Source organism: Alligator mississippiensis, chromosome 1 (genome assembly GCF_030867095.1).
Source record: "Alligator mississippiensis isolate rAllMis1 chromosome 1, rAllMis1, whole genome shotgun sequence".
Taxonomy (NCBI): Eukaryota; Metazoa; Chordata; order Crocodylia; family Alligatoridae; genus Alligator; species Alligator mississippiensis.
Window position 1 is genome coordinate 317,939,759 of NC_081824.1, and position 24,156 is coordinate 317,963,914.

At 38.9% G+C, this 24,156-nt stretch overlaps 1 protein-coding gene across 8 annotated transcripts in view; it reads right to left on the reverse strand.

Moving 5' to 3' along the window:
* The window catches only part of CNKSR2 (connector enhancer of kinase suppressor of Ras 2), a 380,784-nt gene that overhangs the window by 190,091 nt on the left and 166,537 nt on the right, over positions 1 to 24,156 (reverse strand). For 6 of the 8 annotated variants that reach the window (XM_059720857.1, XM_019495115.2, XM_006258843.3 and 3 more), the window contains exons 6-8: positions 23,380 to 23,499; positions 13,364 to 13,423; positions 8,976 to 9,044 (exon numbers count right to left, since the gene is read on the reverse strand). In XM_059720857.1, coding sequence (XP_059576840.1) covers positions 8,976 to 9,044; positions 13,364 to 13,423; positions 23,380 to 23,499 — 249 coding nt within the window. The remainder of the gene's footprint in view (positions 1 to 8,975; positions 9,045 to 13,363; positions 13,424 to 23,379; positions 23,500 to 24,156) is intronic. The other 2 variants (XM_059720856.1, XM_059720858.1) reach the window with 2 other exon arrangements.

Below are 24,156 nucleotides of genomic sequence, written 5' to 3' on the forward strand. Positions count from 1 at the left end.
CAGAAGAATAAAAATTAATTGAAATCTCTTCAGTTAAGTGTGTGGCTTTGTTCCCAATGCTCAAACGTACTATGACCTTCTAAGAAAGGTTTTCTATCATACAGATTACACTGAAGTCTCAGAAAAGATTCCTCCAAACATTTCTGAGCTACTGCTTAATGCAGTACTGCTGCTCAAGTAGAGAAGGAAGCAACGGACACTGAATTTAAGCAAATAACAGCCTTCTTTAAAGTTATGAAGGATTAGCTGGGCAAGAATAAGAAATATAGTACTTTCTCATCTCTGATGCCAAAAAGCACTAAACATTAATTTTACATGAAAGAAAAAAATTAGGATAATATACACTTGGATCAAAGTCTTGTAAACCATGATGGATATACTAGTAAGAATTAGAAAGATTTCTGTAAAAAGATATGAAGAAACTTTTAAAGCCAAACTCTCATTAGCTTGGCCAACAGACCCAAAAGTTGCATAACTAATTTCCTATATAAAAACTAGATATGATTATCTATGTGGTTCCATGTTTGAATTTCAGCGGCAGTTATATGGAATATGCACATGCAGAGTATCGGATACCAAATGAGGAAATCTACTACTTATTTAAAATAGTAGTTGCAAATTCTTTCTTATATCCAGTTTTAACGGTCTGTTGCAGACATTTTCTAATGACCTGTGGTTATTAATGAAACATAAAATACAGAGATTTTGCATTGCACGTGAGTTGAACTACATGTGGTATGCCAAAGACACTTCCAAATTACAGAAACTACTAACAATTCATGGGAAATTATTAAGAAAAACCATCAGCTATTCAACTATTCAGGCCTATTAGTACATATTTCACTGATTTTTCTTTTGCAACCCTACAACATAGTTTTAACACAGACAAAATTCAAAATTTCAAAGAAAATCACTCACCTAAGTGGTAACACCAGTGTGACTTTTAGAACTCTGGTTGATTAAAAGAAGGTTGTCTTCATATAAGATACATTCATGAATAATGTGAATGAAAGAAGTATGTGTACATTACACACATTCCCCATTGCTTAGGTGTTGTTGTGTTGCTGTTATTTTAATACTTCATAGATTTCATAGACATTAGGGGCTGGAAGGGACCTCAAGAGATCATCAGGTCCAGCCCCCCACCCGTCATAGGCGGGAAGTCAGCTGGGACCAAGTGACCCCAGCAAGAAATATATCCTTGTACAAGCCTAAGGATAGTGCCCAAATCCTTCTGCATTTCATTGAGAAAGCAACCATTTCACTCTAAGAATCATTTTCAAAAGAAAGTCTACAATGCAAAGGGAACATGCTGCACTGTTGGAAAACTGTTAGATGCATAGATGCTAAGGTCGGAAGGGACCTCAACAGATGATCGAGTCCGACCCCCTGCCTAGGCAGGAAAGAGTGCTGGGGTCAGATGACCCCAGCCAGATGCCTATCTAGCCTTCTCTTAAAGACCCCCTAAAGTAGGGGAGAGCACCACCTCCCCTGGAAGCCCATTCCAAATTTTGGCCACCCTCACCATGAAGCAGCTTTTCCTGATATCTAGCCTAAATCTGCTCTCTGTCAGCTTGTGACCATTGTTCCTTGTTACCCCAAGAGGCACCCTGGTGAACAGGGCAGCTCCAATCCCTTGCTGCGCCCCCTAATGAATCTGTAGGCAGCCACAAGATCACCACTCAGCCTTCTCTTGAGGAGGCTGAAGAGGTCCAGGTCCCTCAGTCTGTCCTTGTAGGGCCTGTCCTGTAAACCCCAAACCATACAAGTGGCCCTCCTCTGGACCCTCTTGAGTCTATCAACATCCTTCTTGAAGTACAGTGCCCAAAACTGGATGCAGTACTCCAGCTGTGGTCTGACCAATGCTGCACAGAGGAGAAGTATCACCTCCTTAGATATATTTGTCATGTATCTGCTTAGATACTTTTGTAAATTGCAATTTAAAAAGGACATTTTCCTAAATTTCATATTTCCATATTTTCTAAGCTTCTTTAAAATTTATTTTAATGTAATAATATTTGAACTCCAGTGAACATGCTGGCAAAAACTAGAAAGCAACTTATTATGCATGTTTCATATCAACACAGCATAAAAAACATCATGACCTGTTTTGATTACTGCCGGTTTAAATACCATATGGATAAAGCACCAGGCACTTGCATTTAGTGGATGTGACAAAAAATGCAGAATAGTTTACATCCAGTGATAGAACTCATTGATTGGAACATGTATCATGAAAAAAACCATGAATCAGTCATTTATCTTGCTTTGCTACTTTGTCATACTGTTTACTTTAAAATCAGTGGTCATTTCCAAAGAAGACACTCTCTCAATATCAAAAATACTGATTGTGTAAAAACTTAGCCATTTATGTTGAGTTATAAATTTATTCTCTGTCCTTTCCCATATATACATTCATCCCTCTACTGAAGCAGGACAACTAGAATTGATAACCTAATATTAACTTGATTTTTAAAAGCCGCAGTAAAAATTATTCTTGGATATTTTGATTAATATTTCAATTTATGCCAAAGCTAATCTGGATCTTTAAATAATGCTGGGCTTAGGCTTCCCAATCTATGATATCAAACTGATGCTAAGTATAGGCTAATAATACTTGTCTATAGTTTTATTGCTAAATCTTTACAGAGTTATACAGGGTCTTCATAAAGTCCTTGTGCACTTTTAAACTTTAATAACAGGTTATAAGTATGATAGAAACAATCTGTAAATTGCACTTAAAAACAAATTTATTAAAGTTTTAGGACAACTAGAGTACACAGTGCTAAACTTCAACATCACCACCACCCATCATGATACAGTGCTCAATCCGATCTTCCAACTCCTTGAAAATGTTTCCAAGTTGCTCTTGAGTTACTGCACTAATTGCACTGGTGATCCTAGCCCTAAGTTCCACCAAAGAACATGGTTTTGACAAGTAAACTACACTTTTAACATATCCCCATAAAAAGAAGTCCAACAGCGACAGGTCAGGTAAACGAAGTGGCCAAGCAATTGGTCCACCTTGGTCTATCCACTTCTCTGGGAAAATGTTATTTAGGAACTATAGTACATTCATAGCATAGTGGCATGGAGCTCCATCTTACTTAAGAATACATTTGTTATTACTTATGAAGTCTAGCATTGTGTACTCTAGTTGCCCTAAAACTTTAATAAATTCACTTTTAAATGTGTTTACAGATTGTTTCTGTCATACCTACAACCTACGTTATTAAAGTTTAAAAGTGCACAAAGACTTTATGAAGACCCTGTACTAACAGTTGTTTAATTTTCAAGATGGGTGCAACAAGCTCATAGGACTGATAAATGGACGAGTCAGAGCTGGTTTCCAGAGAAATCTGAAAAACAATGCAGTCCCAACTTCCCATCAGTATAAAAAGTGAGAACAAATAGATGCACATAGCAAATTCAAGAAATTCAGTACGTATCGTCACCAGAATTCTAAGCATCCAACATGAGAGGAAGTGAGCTGGATTTTTTATTCTTTATTTATATTTTTCTGCCAAAGAAAAATGACTCCTTAGAGTTAATGGCACAACTCTTCAGGGCAGGGAATGTTCTTTCCTCAGTAACAAGCGGGACAGACTCTGACCATAAGTGGGACTCTGAGTTGTAACATCATATACATAATAACATAAAAACAGAATCTACTGATAGTGAACCAGAGTTCAAGGTACTACAGCGAGGATGAAGCATGCTTCTCATGTTGTAAATAGCTGCTCCTCAAAATGAATATAAGGCAAAATACAATAAAAAACCCCACACCACCAAGGTAACCAGGTGGCTGGTCCAGTCTCCTCCATAAAATGAGGAAACTGATTTTCCATTGCAGCAAAAATGCATATTTGCCAGCCAGAGAAGTATTACTCATTTTAGAATGTTTTAAATAGGAAGAAGCTATTTGGGTATGAATAAGGACCTATTCAAATCATGATTTTGTAGATTTAGTGAAATCAGGCAATGTCTGCAAAATCTGCAGGGAAAAAACCACTTACTAAAAATGAATTGCTAGCTCCCCAGTGAGAGGTAGCACTCCTCATAGCCACTGAGACCTGACCATTAGGGATGTATGAAACACCACCATTTCATTTCGATGTCCGTTTTGCCGTTTCAAAAGGACAGTGTTTCGTTTCGTCATTTCATTTAATTTCAAATCACTGTACCATTTTGTTTTGGCAAACTGTTTCACTGTTTTGCCCATAGGCTATAATGGGGAAATCAGGAAGATGCCAAAAACTTGTCATTTCTTGCCTGATTTGGATGAAAATTGCAGAGATGGTAGCACCTTCTGCGGGCATGAAGCCTGCTAAGTGTCAAGGAGATAGGTGCAGAGGTTTCTCAGAAACTGCACCTCAAACTACAAAAAGAAAAACTTGTGACACTTGCCAGCAGTGGCAGCCTCCTGTCATCCAGTGCGGTGGCAGGTGGGGACAGCCAGGGCTGCACTTGGCCTCCCACTGCTGGGCTGAGCTCCATGGGACTGTGGAGCCGCTCGGAGCACAGCCTTGGCTCTCCCCTGCCTCCGACCACTGAGCTGTTTCGAAACTCTAAACATTTCAAAATGTTTTGAGTGCCTTCATTTAGTTCTGAAGCTGTTTTGAAGCTTTTTGTTTTGTTTTGATTTTGCTGTTTTGAGCTCAAAACATGCTGAAACAGTTCTGAAACAAAACACTTGGTAAAATTTCACACAGCCCTACTCATCATGCAGCCTGACAGAGGGAAAGGGGGCAGAGGGGCTCCTGGTACAAAAGAGAGCAGGCAAAGTAGTTGCTGCCTGCACAACTGTGCTGCTGGGTTGGCTGAAGGCTGCCTGTCGTGTGGCCTACTCCTCTCCACCAAACAGCAGTGAGGGGCAGGGTCACATGACAGACAGCCCTCTTAGCCAATCAGTGGCAAGGGGTGGGGCCACATGACTGACAGCCCCTCTCAACTAATCAGTGGGGGAGCAGGGCTACTGGGGCTCCTTGGCTAATCACAGGCAGGGGCTTATCATGACCCCTGCCACAATAAGCCTGTGAAAGTGGCATCCAGCTCCACAATCTGCCAGTAAAATTCTCCACCCACCTCCTCAATTTGGGCAGACCCCTGGGTATGAAGTAAAAATGACAACTGTTTTGCCTCATATTGTTGAGGCAACAAAATCTTAGTTTAGTATCAAACTAGACAATGGTTGCATCTACATTTTTATTAATGCATCACAGTTATTGCACATTAAGTTAGTACTCGGTTAAATCAATGTGCAGTAACTCACGCCACTGTGCAGTAATGTCAGCACACGGATTTTCAGTATTGCTTGCTGTGCAATAGCCTACTGCACAGTAGCATATTAGCATGGTTTTTGCTCAGCACACTACTGCGAAATGTTATTAGGCTACTGTTCAGTTAGCATCTTATATAGATGCGCCCAATACTATTTACTCTATCACAGAGATTGGGGGGTGGCCAACTTGTGGCTTGTGCCACAAGTGACATGGGTAACCTCTGTCTGGCATGTGCCTGATTGAAGAGGGGAAAGGTTGTACAGTGGATAATGGCACATAGAGTAGAAAGCAGAAAGGAGAGGAGCAGATTAGGTAGGGAAGGGGATAAGAGTTGTTCTGAGGAGCTAGGGACAGATGTTACACATAAACCGATATAAGTGATCAGAAACTGGTTTAAACCTGTAACAGAAGTTCAGTGTATTTAAACTGCTTTCAAAATGGCTGAAACTGGTTTAAGATCAACCTGATTGGAGGTAGTATCCTAAATGTTTTAAGTCAAACCAGTTTATGGAACTTCTGTCCCAGATCTCCTCCTGGTTCAAGTTAACTCACAGTCCCCCATCATCTCATAATGATTTGCAGCCCTGGGCTGGGCTATCCACTTCAGCAAGCAGGGTCTGCTCCACCCTCTGCTCCCTAGACAGAGCACCATATCACTCCTTCAAGTGGCTGAGGAGGAGGAGGAGGCGGTCCAGCACCAGACCCCAGCCGGGTGCTGCCAGAAGTGGGGAGAGGGAAAGGAGGGAACCCAACCCCCAGCCAGGCCTGGGGAGGGGTGGGGGAGTCTGCAGTGAGGGCTTAACTTTGCACACCAGAGCTGGGAGCCACACTCCCTTCTCATTCTCTAGGCTGGCTGGGAGGAAGATAAAACCCTGCACCCAGGCTTGGCTCTGCTCCCAGAGCCTGCAGCTGGAAGCCATGCCCCATTCTTAGCCTCCAGGCTAGCTGAGGGCAGCAGGTGGGGGAAAGCCCACACCAGGGCTTGGCTCTGCCCCTAGAGCTGGGGCCCAAGCCCCCTTCTTAGCCTCCAGGCTGGCTGTGGGGAGGGGAGAGGCAGGGGAAGGAGATGCCTATACACAGAGCTGGGATCCAGAAGCCATGCCCCCTTCTAAGCCCCCCAGCTGGCTGAAAGGAGATAGAGCTTGGCTCCATCCCCCAGAGTTGGGAGCAGGGCTGGAGTCCCCTAGTCATATCTCCTTTTCAGCCTCTAGGATAGCTGAGAGGGGGATGTGGCTGCCAGCTCGGGGGGGGGGGGGGGGATGAAGCCAAGGCCCTGCTGCAGGTATCCCTCTCCCTTCAGGTTGCCTGGAGGCTGAGAAGGGGTGTGGCTCCTGGCTCTGGGGACCACAGCCATCTCCAGTAACAACTTCTGCCTCCCCCCCCGCCCTCAGCCAGCCCAGAAGTTGACAAAGGGGTGTGGCTCCTGGCTCTGGGGGTGAAGCCAAGCCCAGGTGCAGGCTTCCCTCAGCCAGCAGGGAGGCTGAGACGCGGGAGTGGTTAGTTTCCAGTCCTGCTCCCAGCTGGAGGGGGACAGAGTAAAGCCCCCAGTTCCAACTTCCTCTACCCACCTCTGGGCTGCTCCTAGCTGGAGGTCTGGTGCCAGGTGGGAGGGGTGGGCTTTCCCACCTGACACCCCTGGCTCAGTCCGCAGGGAGGCTAAGGAGAAGGCATGGCTTGGGAAATCAGAGGGCTCCAGCTCTCTGCAGTGGCCAGCAGGCTGGGAGGCGTGCTCTAGTACATTCCTGGTTATTAGTATGGGCCACTGCAGGAGTCTGGCTCCCTTTCCTGTTTGAAAAAGTGAATGTCAGTTCACTTGCTTATTGGAATCTATGCAGTTTAAAAAAACCCTGCAAAGATTGGATCGATTCAGCCTCGAGCTTTTTTGACCATTTGTACTTAGCCAAGAAGGGTATGGGGCTAATTTGTCTCACACCTGTCACAAAGGTTGGCTCCCACTGACATAGATATTCTATCACAGAGAGCACAGGCTACCTATGTTACAGGATATGAAGTAAAATGGTAAGCTGTTATTGCTTCCACAATTCCCTTATACTTAATTTTACAATGGACTTTATTTTCTATAAGCCTAAACGTTAACATTTTTAAGGAACTGAGGATGTGACTTATTTTACAACTGAATTTAAATTTCAAATATGATTCCTAGGTAACAAAAGATCACACCAAGACCTGTCCTACTAATTGCTTATTATTACTGTTATAAGTAAAAATCTGATCTTATCAGTGCAGATGTGACACTATTTAGAGGGTTGAAATATCGGAACCATCTAGGCAATTTTGCTACACAACCCCAGCTAAACTTATTAGTAAGATCATCAGTAGTCTAATCTACAGACTTAATGCGTTTCTCTGGACTTTGATGCTCTTTGTTTGATGTTAAAAGGTTTTAAAAATAGAAATTATTTTGCTACTTTGGAAGAATCGAGAAAAACTGTCACAAAGTTTGTGTGTTTAGAGGTATTTCATTGGATCAGTTCGTGCATTTTAAACCAATAGCACCAATGAAAACCGTTATGTCACAAATCAAAAACAACAAGGAAAAAACTACAGCTCATGCTGTTCTGATTCAGTGTATCCTTTTAAATTCTCTAGTGCAAAGACAGCATCTCATCAGTTAAGTTTCATTCAGGTACATTATATTTGAAATAAAATGTTGCTGGAGGGCATAATGAAGTATAATAAAAAAATTGTACGGGGGAAGGGACATGATGTACAATTTCATTAGGCCCAAAGCTGCAAATGGAACCCTACAGGGAACAAAGAAACATAATTTTTAACAAATGCTTGCTGTATTAATAACAGAATCTGGGAACATTTTTGTCAGTTAAATTGCTTGCAAGAATAGTTTTTAATTAACAAAATATATTGATTTTCACTTTTCTTAATGAAAAGCAAATAACCTACACCAGGGAAAACAAATTATTCCTTTTTTAAATTAGAATTATATTCCTTTTGTTATTAAACTTCCCTATACAAAATATATTCTTTTAATTGTGGTAGTTAACAGTCCTAAGTAAGGTCACCAGAAGCTAACATGAGACTTTGAAGTAGCAACAATACCAAGGAACTTATTCTTTATTGTCCAGCACATGTAACAGTTTGCTTTTACTTACTTATCCAGTTTTGAAAAAATGTTATATGCCAGGACATACAACACTCACTTTAACTCAGCATATTAGAATATACTTTTATTCTTAAATTAAATTAAATTTTAGGAAAAAAAATACATTGAACACATTCCATTTAATTTCAAATTTAAAGTTTTCCGGTCCCTAGCAAGTAATGGTGATCTTTACCCTGAACTAGAATACCTCAGTTATCTGAGTCTTGTATTCAAACCCTCTACCGTTGAAAACAAGGCTATTGCTATTGATAGAGCCTAGTCAACTTGAAAATCCACTAGTTTATTCTAAACATCAGCTATCTAATCTAGTTCAACAATACCTCTTAAGATATTCAGCTGATCATGTTTCAGCACCAATATTGTATATTTTCTCTCTCAAAATCTCTGTGAATGTGTTATAAATTAAGTGCTTTCAGGGAAAAATTCAACTTATATTTAAAATAATTAATAGTTTATCAAAATAGAAAACATTCTAGACATTGCTTGTGCATACATGCTGATGTGCCAGTGCACCTCTATCTCTAGTTTACAGAGAACATAATAATACATACCACAGTTTGGTGGTTAACTTGAATCACTTCATCTCCAGCATGGATTTTCTTGCACCGATCTGCAGGTGACTAAATTTAAAATAAAAGAGATGATAAAGAATACAGTCCTTACTGGTCATCATCTCTCTTTTAGTAGTGTGATTGTTAAGCTAGGCACATCAGGTTAGATCTATAATTACATTCTATAGTTACTTAAAAAAAAAAAAAAAAAAAAAAATCAATAAAATATTTAATAATGGCATTCATTGTTGTTTCAGAAAATAATCTATATTACTGCAAATAAGACAGTCAAATGGAAAAAGGTATGAATACTTATGTTATAAAAGTTTAATCAGTTTCTAAGGAAGTTATAAAAGTTTAATCAGTTTTAAATTCTAGTAACTGATAAATTTGTTTTATCTGCCTAACACTTGAATACCTTAGCAGTGAATCTTTTGCAAAAGGTCAGCTGTCAGGAACTCAAATGGGCAATTGCTTCATAAAAACATTTAACAGAGAGTGCTTTTTATTCTAATCAAATTCTTTAAACAAATATTTCAAGTGAGCTTTAGCAAATCAGTATATTTGAAAGTGAGCTTGCATATACAATAAGAGCCAAAATAAGAACACAGAGTTAAGTTGTTAATTTATATTTCAATTATTACTTAGTGTAAGAGAAGCAATTACAAGACCCAGCATATTATAAAAGTCCATGCCTTTAAAGATGAGTTAGTAGAGGTAGTTTTGCTCCTTTAAATTACACCCTCATTTAAAAATCTTTACAACATTTTCTCCTAATTCTGCCTGTAATAATTGCAATATTTCAGTGGGGCTCTGCATAAGTGCACCAGTATACCTGCTTGTTATCAAAAGCAGAATCAAGACCACAGTATGAAAAAGCCAGAGGTGTATTTCTCAGGAACTCAAAAAAGTTGCTAAGATTTTTGTAACAAGGGGATGGAACCAATAACATTAGCATGCATCGCTTTCTGGCTCTACTGAGATTATTATAATCTAGAGAGAATATTCTCAAACTCTGGAATTTGACTTCTTCAAAATAACTGAGTATCGTATTGTCTGTCTGTCAAAATGTACGTGTTCAGCAGTTTTGCTATTAACTTGTGCTGTGCTATAATTCTGCAGATATCATTTAAATGAAACAGCATTTGGAAAGAAGATTCACAAGAAAAATGTAGGTGTTGTACAAAGTGGTATTCCTGATTCAGTGGGTGGCCCTATATGAAATAGTACTCAGAATTTCTCACATAATGTTGAGCAGGTGAAGGTGCCACTTTGCATTACATCAACACATGATCATTTACTGTATTATTTCAATATCAGACATTAGGTCTGGTCATTTGGATAAACTTTTAATGTAATAATCTTCTTGATGTACTTGATGTAATAAGTACTTGATGGCAATTATTCAGTTTCTTCCCTAAACGGTTCTATGGTCTTGCTGCATAATGTTACCATATATCATCTCAGTTGTGATCAATCATACTTATACTTGATCCATGTAGATCCTTGTATGAACATCCTTTGAAGTTAATGAGAGACTGCGACAATACAAGTTGCCTCCACTGCTTGCATGCTTTCAAAAAGCTCTCTAAAAGCTTTTCTTTATATGTGTTGTTATATATGTATATTGATATAGGTATTAGCACACATATTAGTTCACCAAGTCTGAAATATGTTCTGGAAATCTTGAGGTTGAAAAAAATCTAAATAAAAGACCTAAAATGAACAGTATAAAATTATGTAAATATTATTCATACAGAAGTTCCAAGTATTGCAACATTCTTATTAGGAGGTTGTAGATCTTGTGCTTAGCTGAGTTTTTTTCCCAAGTAGGAATTACTACATACAGCTGTACTGATGACTTTTCAGAGTTCAGTGAAAATATAGATTATTTAAAGTAATTTTTTAAATAACTTGTTTCCATAGCTGTACATAGGTGATTGTTACAGTGCATACATAAACAGCCCAGTTTTGCAGCATTTGATATGGATTCTCTAACCTGAAAAGTATTATGATAACATTTTAAAATATTATTTTTGGTCAAGATAATTCATTTGTAGAGACTTAGACCTTTTAATCAGATTTCCTGTTAACTACTTAATCAAATCACATAAATCTCATATTTGGTTTAACCATTTACTTTGTGAATTATAAGAAGGTTCCCACAAGATGCCCTATAGGGATAATTTAAAAAAAAAAAAAAATGTATAATTCAAGCTGGTATGATCCTCCCAAATGAATTATTCCTATGTAACTGACACCTTCCAGCAAAGGTCAGAGAAATAAAACTTGAACTAGGAAGGTCAACACACTTGTGTTCTGTAGGACTACCATGGAAAGCACATTTAAGAGAAAAGAACCCTTACATGGAGAACCAGCCATTCTCTTAGAGTTGAAATCCAGGGAGTCAGAGCAGAAGTAGCCCAGCTGATCTGAATGGTGAGGTTAGTATACTTGGAAAGGTGGTCTCTAAGACCAAATCACAAAGGGCTGAACTGTTGGAAAACTAACGTTGCCATCTGTACCAAGAAGACTAGCAAAACTTTAAGGATAATAAAATGTAATATACACCCCACAAGGCTAGAACAGCTGATTATGTCAGTCACTGTATTTTGCACAGTCAAGAGGTTCTCAGTGGTCTTCTAGAGTAATGCATAAATACAGTTTAGAGGTTACAATGCTGTGGAGTGGTCTATATCAGAAAGAAAAGAGCAGAACTATTAGTCAAATATATCTGGGAAGGGTCATGGGCTCTCATGTTGCCCTAGGAATCTAGTAGCATGTAAATATGTCATGGGAAAAGGGTAACATGCTAACAGGCACCAGTCCTGTTCTGTAGATGGTTCCTCCTGCCCATGACTATTACTCCAGTCTTTTCCACAGTAAGCAAGGTTCACTTGACAGAAGTCAACACCTCTCCCTTAAGAGAAGTTAACATCTATGGATTTCATTAACCAGGAATAACTCTGGGTCCCTTCCCAGTCAGTAGGCTGAAGGTTCTCTAGGGCTACTTTAGAATTGTACTGATGCCCCACAAAGAAGGCTGGAGCAAAATCTTAGGACCTCAAGAGAATGCATTAACATTTTAAATTCTCCCTCCCTTGCTCTCTCTCTCTCTCACTTCAATTCTGTGGAATGAAACATCATAGGAATTTCTAGAATGAGAAGTTCACATTTTTTAAAGCGAGCGTTTACTAATAAGAGAAATTCAACTTTCAGAACTGGTGTCTCATTCTTTCTATGTTTTCGTGGGTTGGGCTGACTTAGAAAAAAAACTGCGTTTCTGAAGCTGCAGTCCTTCTGATGGCTTATGTTTTTTCTCATTCAGGGAAGAGAGTATTCATAGAGGTCCTACAACAGACATACGCTAGGATATAGCACTTTAACATTCTATCTGAAGCATGAAAAAATATATTTGCTAGAGTTTCTAAGGACATGTGAAAGCATAAGCTGAGAAGCCCTATACACATTCTTATTCAACAAGAAATATTTCTAGAGCTCCCATGCAAAAAGCAGTGCAACAGTCTTAAATACATGCAACTGCATATATTTATCAAAAAATGACGTAGTCACAGAGGAGAGGAGGCATTTCCTGTAGGGTTGCTTGTTTGTTTGGGCAAGGGTTGGCATCAGGTCCTCAAAGTTTTCTACAGGAACTCAAACTGTTATGAAAGTTGCTCAGTCCTGCATTAGTGCTTGCTCCCTAGCTATTCAAGGTTAACCACCAAAGTTCCCCCAAAATATCTGCTTGCCATCTCCCTATTGAATAGCTAATTCTGTACAAAAGGGATTGGAAGAAAAAGGAGAAAGTAAATTTAAAAGGCAGCTGAAAAATATGCTACTGCATGTTGCTTATAGTTCTCTTTGCCATTGGTAAGTGCATATCACATTAAGTGCGTCTTACTACAGACGTTACACAGAAGCCAATAAAGAAATATATGGTAATACATCAACTTTAAAGAATGCCCTTAATTCCCATGCATTTACTTCTATTACAAAATAAAGCTTGATAGATGTAATACAAAAAATCTATTTTTCTTGTGCCACAGCAAACTCCAGCATCAGTCAAAATATATTAAAAACATTTATCTTTTATCCACAGTACACAAGAACCTCAACAAGAGAGCTCTCTTCTAACATGATCAAGCATTTTAATTGCTTCACAAAAATGAACTAAAACTCCTGATCACATCTAAGACCACCAACTTCCAATTCTGAGATTAATAAAAAAGCAATCTTTTTGGCCTATGACATGCTAGGGAACCTTCATAGCCAACCAGTACCTTTTTACAAGCAAAGTACTGCCTGTAGCAGAGGGAAAGCATAAACCAAATGCAGGGTCAAATATAAGCGTCCAGGCCTGAACACACAGCATTAACAATACTTACATTTTCTGTTGTTCCAGTAATTACATGGAGACCATCATATGTTGATTTAATGTACATACCCTAAGAAAAAGACATCATGGGAAAGAATTTGTAAAGTGTTTCACAAACTATTTCCATCCAAAACATCATCTGTATATCTTAAAATGAAAGGCCTATTAATTTAGAACTCAAAAAATTTATACATGCCATCAGGGATACCTTTCCAAATAGAAAAGTGTTTTCTTATAAATAAATAAAAAAAGAAAACTATGAGCCTGAGTGATTCTTCTGTCTATGCATTAGTTGCAGTTTAAAGATGTACCAGTACATTTGTAAATGCTCATAGCTTTTCTGAGAAATCCCCTACACTCTAACATAGCACATCAGCGGCATCTGTTTAGCAAGGCAAAATTAAGAACTGTTTTGTGCCAGCTGGTGCTTTGGGCATTATTCTGAAAGCTACAACAATCTAAGATTTCCTAAAAATGTAATTCTCTAGACATTAAGGTTGCAAACATAACTTTCAAAATGTGAATCCAGTGGTAGCCAATACTTTGTGTGTCTGAAAAAATAGCTCTAACCCATTATTGCCTCAGTCATGTCAATAAGTTAACTCTAAAGCTGAATTATGAAAAGCTGAATTTCAAGAAAGAAGGATTAATATATATCATAAGATCTGCAAACCATACCATGAGTGATCTCAAAACTGCACAAATATTTATTTGTGGGTTGAGCTTGGACCAGTACCCCCAAATCTCTTCCCTTAAGTCAACACCTAGACAAAATTGGCAAATATTTTTATGGCAGCCCATGAATCAGAAATGGGACAAGGTATCTACCACAAAAGAGGTGATTAAGTGCATGCATCCTCATCTTTCATATTTTCTTCATTCTCTATCTCTGAAGCAATCAGTTCAGAGGCACCTTCTTTTCTCTTGACCACTTTACAGAAATGAGGAAAGGCCAGATGAGTATTCCTTCCAGTCTGGCCCTTTAGTACTACCAGGAAAACATTGATTTCCCCTCCCCCACAAACTGATATGTTGTTTTCTCCCTTGCATCTGAGAGACAACAGCTGGGCATGCATCCCTCACAGAGGAACTCCAGTGGAAAGGCTCTGCCAGGAAGGGGGATCACCATGGTCCAAAGACAGTGAGAAGGAACAAGCCCTCCATTTCCCAACAAATCACACGGATTTCCTGAGGTATGTATAGCTTTTTTGGTGTTGGGCACAAACAAACAAGTAAAATTACATGTTAAGGGGAATATCCCCTAAAAGCACCCTTTGGGCAGGTCTACACTGCCTCTGTGGTATGCCCATGAGCACTGCCAAGAAACATGTCCCATCTACTCACTCCTGCTCATTTTGCACCAAAATCAGGATTTAGGCAGTGTAGATAGTTTAGCATAATCCTGAGTGAATGCCAAGAAGAACACCTGAGAAGGAACACAAGAGCAACTCCGGACATGACTTAAGGGCAGTGCTAAAGCAGCTACACCGCTGTATTTTTGGTCTTTGATGTACACTGAGCTAGAGCAAGTAGGTGGAACATGTTTCTAGGTGGTACTCTGGGGTTTCCCCCAGGACAGACATGAACTGGGAATTAACCCCCCTGTTACTTTATAAATGTAGAGCACAGTCCACACCAGTAAGTCATGGACAATGTCCTTATTGATCATACCAGGCTGCCATGGCTAGAGGAGGGCAAAGCAGAGATCATCTCTACATCATTGAGTATCTTCCAAGACAACCTCTTACCCCCACTCTTGTAGTAGCACTTAATTCCCTCACTCTACACTCACTACCCTGGACTGGAAGGAAAAATCATGGTAGTTTCAATGGGACAGAATGTCTTTCCATTAATTTCTGACTTGGCATGTGCTTTCCTATTTCTTTAGAGAACTTAGTTTCATGACAAACGTTTCTCTGTCCATCCTCACAACACATCTGTGAGGTAGGGAACTACTGTTATTTTCAGAATCTGCACAATGACAGTAAGACAGAGAAATTAAGGTATGCAGCTAAATGCTACTTAGTCACCTAACTCCTACTGAAATCAAACCAATGGGAATTAGGAACCTAAACACCTTTATGGACCTGGCCTAAGTGATTCACCAAAATCATTGACAAATTGTGTGGCAGAGCAAGGCACTGAATCCAGGTCTCTTGAGTCCTAGGCCAGCATCATAATGAACAGACCACCCAGTCTGTTTTGTGCCAAAATTTAGCATATATAAATGTAGTGAAAACTCTTAGGGTAGTAATGCTCTCATTGACTTCAGTGACAGCAGTTAGAACAGTCCCTGAAAAATTCTGATTCTGAAAAATCTTGCTTCTAGCTCACAGTAACAATGAACTATTGCTTTCAACTGTAAACATTTAAATAACCAAGTTTTCATTGCTTTGTCACTTTTTTTGACAGACATTGAAAGGCTAACAAAAGTTTATAGTCAGTTTTATTTTAAATCAAGTTTCATTTACTGTACTCAACAATACAATCATGCTTAAAACTGGGTAAAACTACTGGCTATGGTACACTGGAACAATACAAAACCTTAATTCAAGCAAAAGCAGGCAAACAACAAATAAGAGAGTAATTTTAATGCATATCACCACCATAAATGAGTTCTATAAAGTCAAAGCAGTTCAAGATACATGTATAAAACTGCAAAAAAAAAGTAAACAATGAGTATCATCATCAGTTTAGAGAGACAGATTCACACACCTTGATGTTTACTCATTGCTTACCACGCACCAAAGATGTTAGGGATTTCATGGATTTCAATAGGAAAGGATTGCAGATTCCTTGCATTTTGTCCCTTCCCAGAAATGAAAAAGGTGATACTCAGCTAAGGAGGCAGGAGAGGGTGGGAAATGAAGGGATTTCCAAAAAAATTCCTTGCAACACTGAGATCAACTGTGAGGTTTTTATATATTTGTGATGAGGACAGGGGGGTTGCAAGGCAAGTTATTTTAAGCCCACCACTGTATGAAACCTATAAATAATCCAGCAAGGATGCATTGCATCAAAGTCATATAAGAGCTAAGGTTAGCTTGTGTGTCCAAGGTTGTTTTTTTTAACAAAAAAATTAAAAATAGTATTTTCCCCCATAGATGTGAAAAGAATGAGAGAGAGAGAAAGATTATTTCCCTTTTGTCTTCTTTCCTCTTCATTAATTTTTTTTTCACATGTTTGAACAATAGTGAATGCATCTACATGTGCTATTAAGTTGACTGAATAAACTATGACACAGTTTGCACATGTGCCCAGGACTGCAGCATGCTGAGCTGGGATGGAGCAGCCCCAGCTGGCAGGGGGCTCTGGGGTTCAGCCTGCCACTCGGGGGCTGTTCCAACCCAGCTCAGAGAGGCTGACTGGTACAAAGGTGCTTCAGTGTGACACTAGCCAGCAGACAGCCCCTGCACTGAAGCATCCGCGTGCCCTAGCAAGCCCCATCAGCATCTATACATGTGTTGCGGCACACTAAATAACACCACCATAGAACAGTACTTGTGTTGGACAGTACTATCTTATAGCAGTGTTTATTAGTTTACTGCAGCCTAATAGCATCGTATGTATAAACACTGATGTTTTACTGTGGAGCTAATTAGCAGTAAATGTCTCATGTAGACTTGCCCATTGCGTGGTAAAAGGCACAGTCAGGCCTACACAGCTTTGAAAGGATATGTTTGATGTGGAATGTGCTGTAAAAATGAAGGAACTACTGAAGTTTACAGAGTTGGGATTTCCCCCAGTACAATGCTGCTATAATACTTCTCTAATTGAGCATAAGTTCAGAGTGTTTAGAGTGTACCTGTCAATAGCACTGGAACAAGTTGGCATTGATAATGTTTCAGTATTAGAAGGCACCTCTAAAGTTCTAGAGTAGTGGGAGCCAACCTTTTTTTGGCAGGCATACCACAAATTAGCCCCAAACCTTCTCTGAGTACCACTCCAATCCTCTTTCCCTGCCAATCTGCTGCTCTTCTTCCTGTTGCCTGCCGTGTGCTTCCTTACAGGATCTGCTATTCTGTTTTCTCCTTCCTGCCCTACCTACTACTGTGCTGCCTGTCTCCTTCCTGGTCTGCCACACACAGAGGTTCCTTATGCCACTTGTGGCATGCCTGCCACGCACTGAAAACCACTGCTCTAGAGCAGGGGTGGCCAAACTGTATTAAACAGAACCACAGGGTTCTGTGTTAGGTCATCAGAGGTTCTGCAAAAAATGGTAACAGCAGTAGGCCAGGAGGCAGTGCACCACCATTGCCAGCCTGGGTCACTTGGTTCTGTTTCAGTCTTCAGGTTAGGGGCAGGGGCTCTGCAGCAGCAAAGTGACATGACTGTGGCTGTTCTGTGACTTTAGGAAGTTTGAAAACCACTGCTCTAGAAAACTTGCAAGAATCAGCTTGGCCAAACAAAACTGAGGGTACAGAGACAGAAAAATTTAGTATTTTTTATCAAAGAATAATAATATAAGCTGTTATGATGATTTTGTTGCAATACACATGTGGCAAACCCATAAGAACTTTAAACCTGTTTCATTCAGGGTCAAAGTTAGGGTAATTTAGCTAACTTGCATCACCATAGAGTCAGGCAGATGTAACAGCCAGATCGTAACAACTGGTGTGTGGTCTTCCTTTCCTTTCAAAGAGGTTAAAAGTATGCTTATCCACACTCTGGGAGATAATCCAGTTAATAAGCCTTGGAGAACAATAGACATTAGGGCAGTGAATTTGCTTAAGCCAAGAACTAAATATTATTGAGATAAGCAGTCTTCTCAGATGCTTTTTTTGAAGGAGACACAAATTAATTAGATGCATATAAAGTGTATTTTTATGTATTATCTTTCAAGTCCATCTCTCATACTAGATTGAGCAACATCAGCAAGATACTTATAAACTTTGCCACATATTCAATTGTACTTGAACTCTTCCACTGAAAAGGTCATATGTTAGGGATTTCACAGATTTCAGTAGGAAAGGATTGCAGATCCCTTGCATTCTGTTCCTTTCCAGAAATGAAAAAGGTGATATTCAGCTAAAGGGGCAGCAGAGGGTAGGAAATGAAGGGATTTCCAAAAAAATGCCTTGACACACTCAGATCAACGGTGAGGTTTGCATATATTTGTGATGAGAGCAGCGGGGTTACAAGGCAAATTATTTTAAGCCCACCATTGTATGACACCTGTAAATAATCCAACAAGGCTGCACTGCATCAAATTAATATAATAGCCAAGGTTAACTTGTGTATCCAAGGGTGGGGGAGGGATGGGGGAAGGTTGTTTTGTTTTGAGGGTTTTTTTTGTTTTTTTGGGGTTTTTTTTTTTAACTGAAAAGTTCATATGACAAAAGCTTTTCCCCCCAGCTGTCAAGAACAGCTCACATAGGCCCCTCTGATACACAACAAGCAAACTCGAGAAATGGTGTAGTCAACTCTCCAATTCAGCTGCACCTTGATAAGATCATCAAATGTCATATAGCTTCTAGCATCTTCACAAAGTTCCCCCTCATCCAATACTTCAGGTTATGAGACTTGGATGAATAAACCTGGACTCTCAGAAAAATTTACTAGCTAGCATCCAGGAGTTATACCACTGACTCTATTGCACTCTGCTCTGTTCTATTTATTTTCCATGTGATTTCTGTGGTGCTCCTACAGCTAATTTTGAGTTTTGTCTAGAAAAAGGAAATAAGAACACCCCATCTATTACCTGTAAGATTAACCTATAAAATTCCCAAATCTATACAAAAGAGATACCCTATACTAAGGCTGTCCAACTTCTACATAACTGGGGGCTGTACACCCCATGGGCCACTCCAGTGCAAACTTTGGATCCCTGGGCCACCCGCTGCCCTACCCAGCACCACTCTCTAGGGTGGGACAGGAAATAGAAGCCAGAGGAAAGAGGGGGAGCCGAGAGTTCCTGGCTGCTGCTGCAGCCCAAGTGATGGAGAGAACAGCATCTCAGGGACCCTGGATGCCTTAAGTTAACCCATTGCAGGCCACCAATTGGACAGCCCTGACATGTATGAACAACTAGGACTTCAATCACACAGTAACTTGTTTAACTCAACAATATTTGAACAGTGAAGGACACACTAAGAAGAAATACTGAGCTAGAAAATCTGGAAATCAATATATATTTCTGCATTTTTCCTGGATATTCAAGAATCTAGGTTTGATGCCATATTGACCTTTAAAATAAAAGTTATACATGAAACCATGCAAAAAAACCTTTAGAATGGCTTGAAAAATGTTCATGCTATAATCCAATTACTTGTGTTTCTTCTGAAAAAAAAATCCACATGATATTCTGGTTCTTTACAGCACCAAGACCACTTTTCTCAACAAACTGTAATGTTTTTAATTCTGCTTCCTATGAATGAAACATTACCAACTGAACTAGTCAATATCATGTCACTGCTATATAAGTAAGAGTCCAGTAAGAGGCCCTAAGTTACGTTCTGCCCAATGATACAGAAGAATCAACTTTAAAGCCTTTCTCCAAAAGGGATATTTCTGCAAATGTGTGCAAAGGCATCTGCTTTTAATTGACGTGAGGGCTTTTTGGAAGAGATCTGTACTCAACAATTCCATTTTCACCTTTGCTTTTTACATGCTTCCTACAGCAACACAGCCATGGCAATGCTTTTATGCAACCAACTATGCACCCAAAATCAAGCACCAGCCTGGGGTAATGAAAAATCTATGGTACACAAAGTTCTAGCCATTATCAAAAAAAAATTCCTCATATCATGCTACAAATACAACATTTTTTTCTGTTTTTCCAGAAAAGGACATAGGGGTTTAATAGTGGAGTGTAAACGGAATACAAGCTGATAGCATGCTTTTGTTGGGGGGAAAAAAAAGTGAACAGCCTACTGGATTGTATTAACAGGATTGTCTCCTGGAAGTCAAGGGGAGTAGTTCTTCCACTCCATTCAGCACAGATAGGTCCTCACCTTGAGTACTGTTTTGGGTACCAAACTTCAGAGAAGGCAGAGACAAACTAGAAAGAGTCCAGTGGAGAGCAACAAAAATTAGAGGTCTAAGAAACATGATTTACAAGAAAAGGTTGGAAGAACTGGCAATTTTCGTCTAAAGAAAAGAACACAGAGGTAGGACTTGATAAGTCTTCTATTCTAATACTTGAAGAATGGATATAAAGCGGACAGTGACATTCTATTATTCTCTGTGGCCACAGGGCCCAGGACAAGAAGTAACTGCCTTAAATTGCAACCAGAGAAATTCAAGTTGATTAGGAAGCACTTTCTCATTTGAGTGGGGTTAAGAACTGGAACAGATTACCTATGGAGGTTGTAGAATCTACATCCTTAGAGGTTTTTAAGAGAAGGACAAACATTTGTCTGGAATGACTTAGACTAGGATGATCCTGCCTTTAGCAGGGAGGTAGACTAGACGATCTCCTGAGGTCCTTTCTACCCCTTTTTTTTCTAGGATTCTATGGTCCTATAAATGTACAGTGCTGTATAAATTCACAGGAACTTTTTCCCTTGCTCATAGTACACTAAATCATTTTAATATTTTTAATTTATATATCAATATTACATTTCAGTAGCATTTGTATGCATAATTTAGAAAGTATATTCATCAAAACAATACTGTAGTTCTTTCATCCACCAAATTTCAATTTAAAAAAATGTTTCCTCCTTCATCTTGCACCCTTGGCAAACCAATTCTACATAACTCCTGTATCCCAAGAACAGCATCCCACAGAAATTCAAATAACCCTCATTTCCTTGCTGGTTTTTCCTTCTCCCCTTTCCTTCTCCTCTCCAAAAGTTTGACTTCTTCCAGACATTCTCCTCAACTACTATAAACGTTTATATCATGCTAACTGGTGGACACTCCTATCCTCAAAGGCATGAGCCATTCATGTTTGTTTGTTATCCTGATGGGAGACAATCCTTCCAGTTTTGTAATATTCAACACTTTATTCATTTAACAAAGTAACAAGTGCAGAACTCCTGAATGTTTCCAAACTCCAAAAGTAATGCAATCTTCCCACCTCTGTTATGGCACAGGCATTAAAAGAAGGTCTGATTAAGTCCAGAAGTTATCAAGCTCCTTATCCAACAGAGTGATCAAAGGTCCTCAATGCAGAATCCTTTATCAGCCTTAAGAAATCACTCATAGCTATTGACAATTATAAAACCTAGGTTGAGTGCTAATAATAATAAATCAGAACATGTTTGTTGATTATTAAACTGATGAACTTCACAAAATATGACATCCTTTATGAAGAACGTAAGAAATGATTTAACAAAGATAATCAGATACTAGGATTACTACTATATTGACTCCAAAATTGCATTAGGATCCAACAGCGGAAAAACATAACGCACAGTCCCTACTCCAGAGAGCTTACAGTCTAGACAAAGTGACACAGAACAGTGACATGGGGACAAGGAAGGCAGAAAGGAGGAAACAGTAATAAAGTATTACAAAGCTAAGCCTTGTACACCTACAGTTAATACTTTTTGTGTTCTTTGAAATACTGTTATTCACATGATGGTAGCTTTGAGAGGATCTAATTGATATCATGATGCTATTGTGCTGCAAACACAATCAGAAAGCGCCCTTCCTTAATGAACAAGACAGACCGAAAAGGAAAACAGACCCACAAGGAAGGGAAAAATGTTTTCCCACATCAATGACAGAAATGGAAAAGGAAAGCATGGAAATATGCATCTATATAAAATAAATAAATACATATTATAAAAAAATAGCTTCTCTCACTCACTTTTGGCCTTGTGAAAGAAGAGTGACTTAACTAAGGAAAAATGGTGGAAAACCCTGTGCAGTAATGAGGCAGAGAAGAAAAGAATACTGTTTACAGCATCTGCTTAACCAAGATGTGGACAGGGCTCTAGAAAGCAGGAGCAGAGAGACAGACAGACAGACTGACCGAGAGACCAACAGACAGACAGAGAGTACTCATTTCTCCTGGAGAGAATGGTGGACTTGAGCAAGCAAGCAGCAAAATAAAACAACAGGATGTCAAACTGGTAGTGTGGAAAGGGTCTCTGGGGATGTAAAAACCTGAGGGGCAACTTTAAATGGATTTAGAGATTATATGGAAGCCAATGAAAAAAAATAAAGGATGGGGTAATATTCACCACCTCAAAATAAAATTTCTTATTTTAATTCCTACTGCCTGAAGTAACGTATAGCAAATAAATCATTTATCTAAACACCTTGTCGTGGCAAATCTGATAAAACACCAGAATAAAACAAAACAAAAAACTAACAAATAGGTAGGAGTGTGGCATTACACATCTCCACACAATTAAATGTACCATAGATATGTGTAGATAATAAAAGAGGTTATAAAAGCAAGTTCTCTAGATAAAAAAATAATTCATTATATTCTGGACACCTTCTGGTTGCCCAAAGTTTGGTAGGTGGCAATACTATTTGTGATGTAAAACAGCATATCTATCTTTAACATTGTTTTTTTCCTTAATACAGTGGTTGTTAATGCTTGCATAAGGCAAGGAGTAGTGGTCAACTTTTGAGTGGCACTCAGATTTTACATTGGTCTTTTGCAACCATTCACTCAAGCATGCAGAGATCTTTAGTAAGATTTAATATCCTACTTCTCTCCTGGGAAGTGCTGTAGAATAAGTTATAAAATTGCTTTATTTCTTAGGGAGATATATGAAACAAATTCCAGAGCTTGACAACCTTATGTATAAACCTACTCGAACTTCATGTTGGCGTGTATTTATTTTAATTTAAATCTCCTCCAGATTTCAAGATCCTAGAAAAATCTAAAGTATTTCAGAAGTTGGTATAAATAGCGAGTATTTCTCTTTCATTCTTACTGTTCTCTGACATTTTTATACAATAGATAACCATGTGAAATACCAATCCAGTTATCCTAGCTATTTGAAAATAAATTGATTTGCATCTTTTTAAGAGTAGCCTACAGCTCCCCCATTTATAATTCTTATTTACAGAATTAATTTTCTTGTCCTGGATGATGGTTTTGATTAACTGCGTACTTCTTACCAGCCCTTCACTTGGTTTGATGTTGGTCAGCTGGATCACTTCAAGGTGCGCAGACTGGGAAACCAGAGGATCAGAGGAGAGTGAGATAATGTGGTCACAGACGCCAGAAAGTGTTTTACACTAGAAAAGAAGGCAATATGGCAGTGAATACATCAGGTATAATTCAGTATTTGAACAAGTATACTATTCAAAATGAATCCCCCCCACCAAATACTTTTTAATTATAACATTCTCTGACATAAGGCCACAACAGATAAAACACTACTAAATAACTGTAGTGTTTCTAAATTCAATGAGTTAACTCTTTGAAAAAAAAAAAACCCAATCCATGAAGTTTCAATTAAATTATTGCCATTTTATGGTCATAAGCGAATTCAAAATGGGAATATGAACTCTTCAAGTTTTCTATGACCATAGATTTAATTGAAAGGTGAAGAATCAACAGACTTGGGCCTTGATACAGTACCCAGATTTGTTAGTGCTGGTACAAGTGTTGTACTGAACATTTAAAGGATTCATCTATTAGGCAGGGCAGCTACACAAAATTAATTTGTAGTCTTGAGTTGCTATAAAAGTGACTGTGAATGAAAGTGAATGAAATATGGAATTAGATGGACAGTATTCAACTGCAATGTTTAGTGTATTAATCACACTGGCAGTACTTGTTTGTCATGATGTCCAAAACCTGCACAATATCAAAACTGAAAAAAAAAAGTACTTATGCAAAAGACTGATCCCTCTCTCCCTTTCCTATCATTATACACTTTTCCTCTTTTA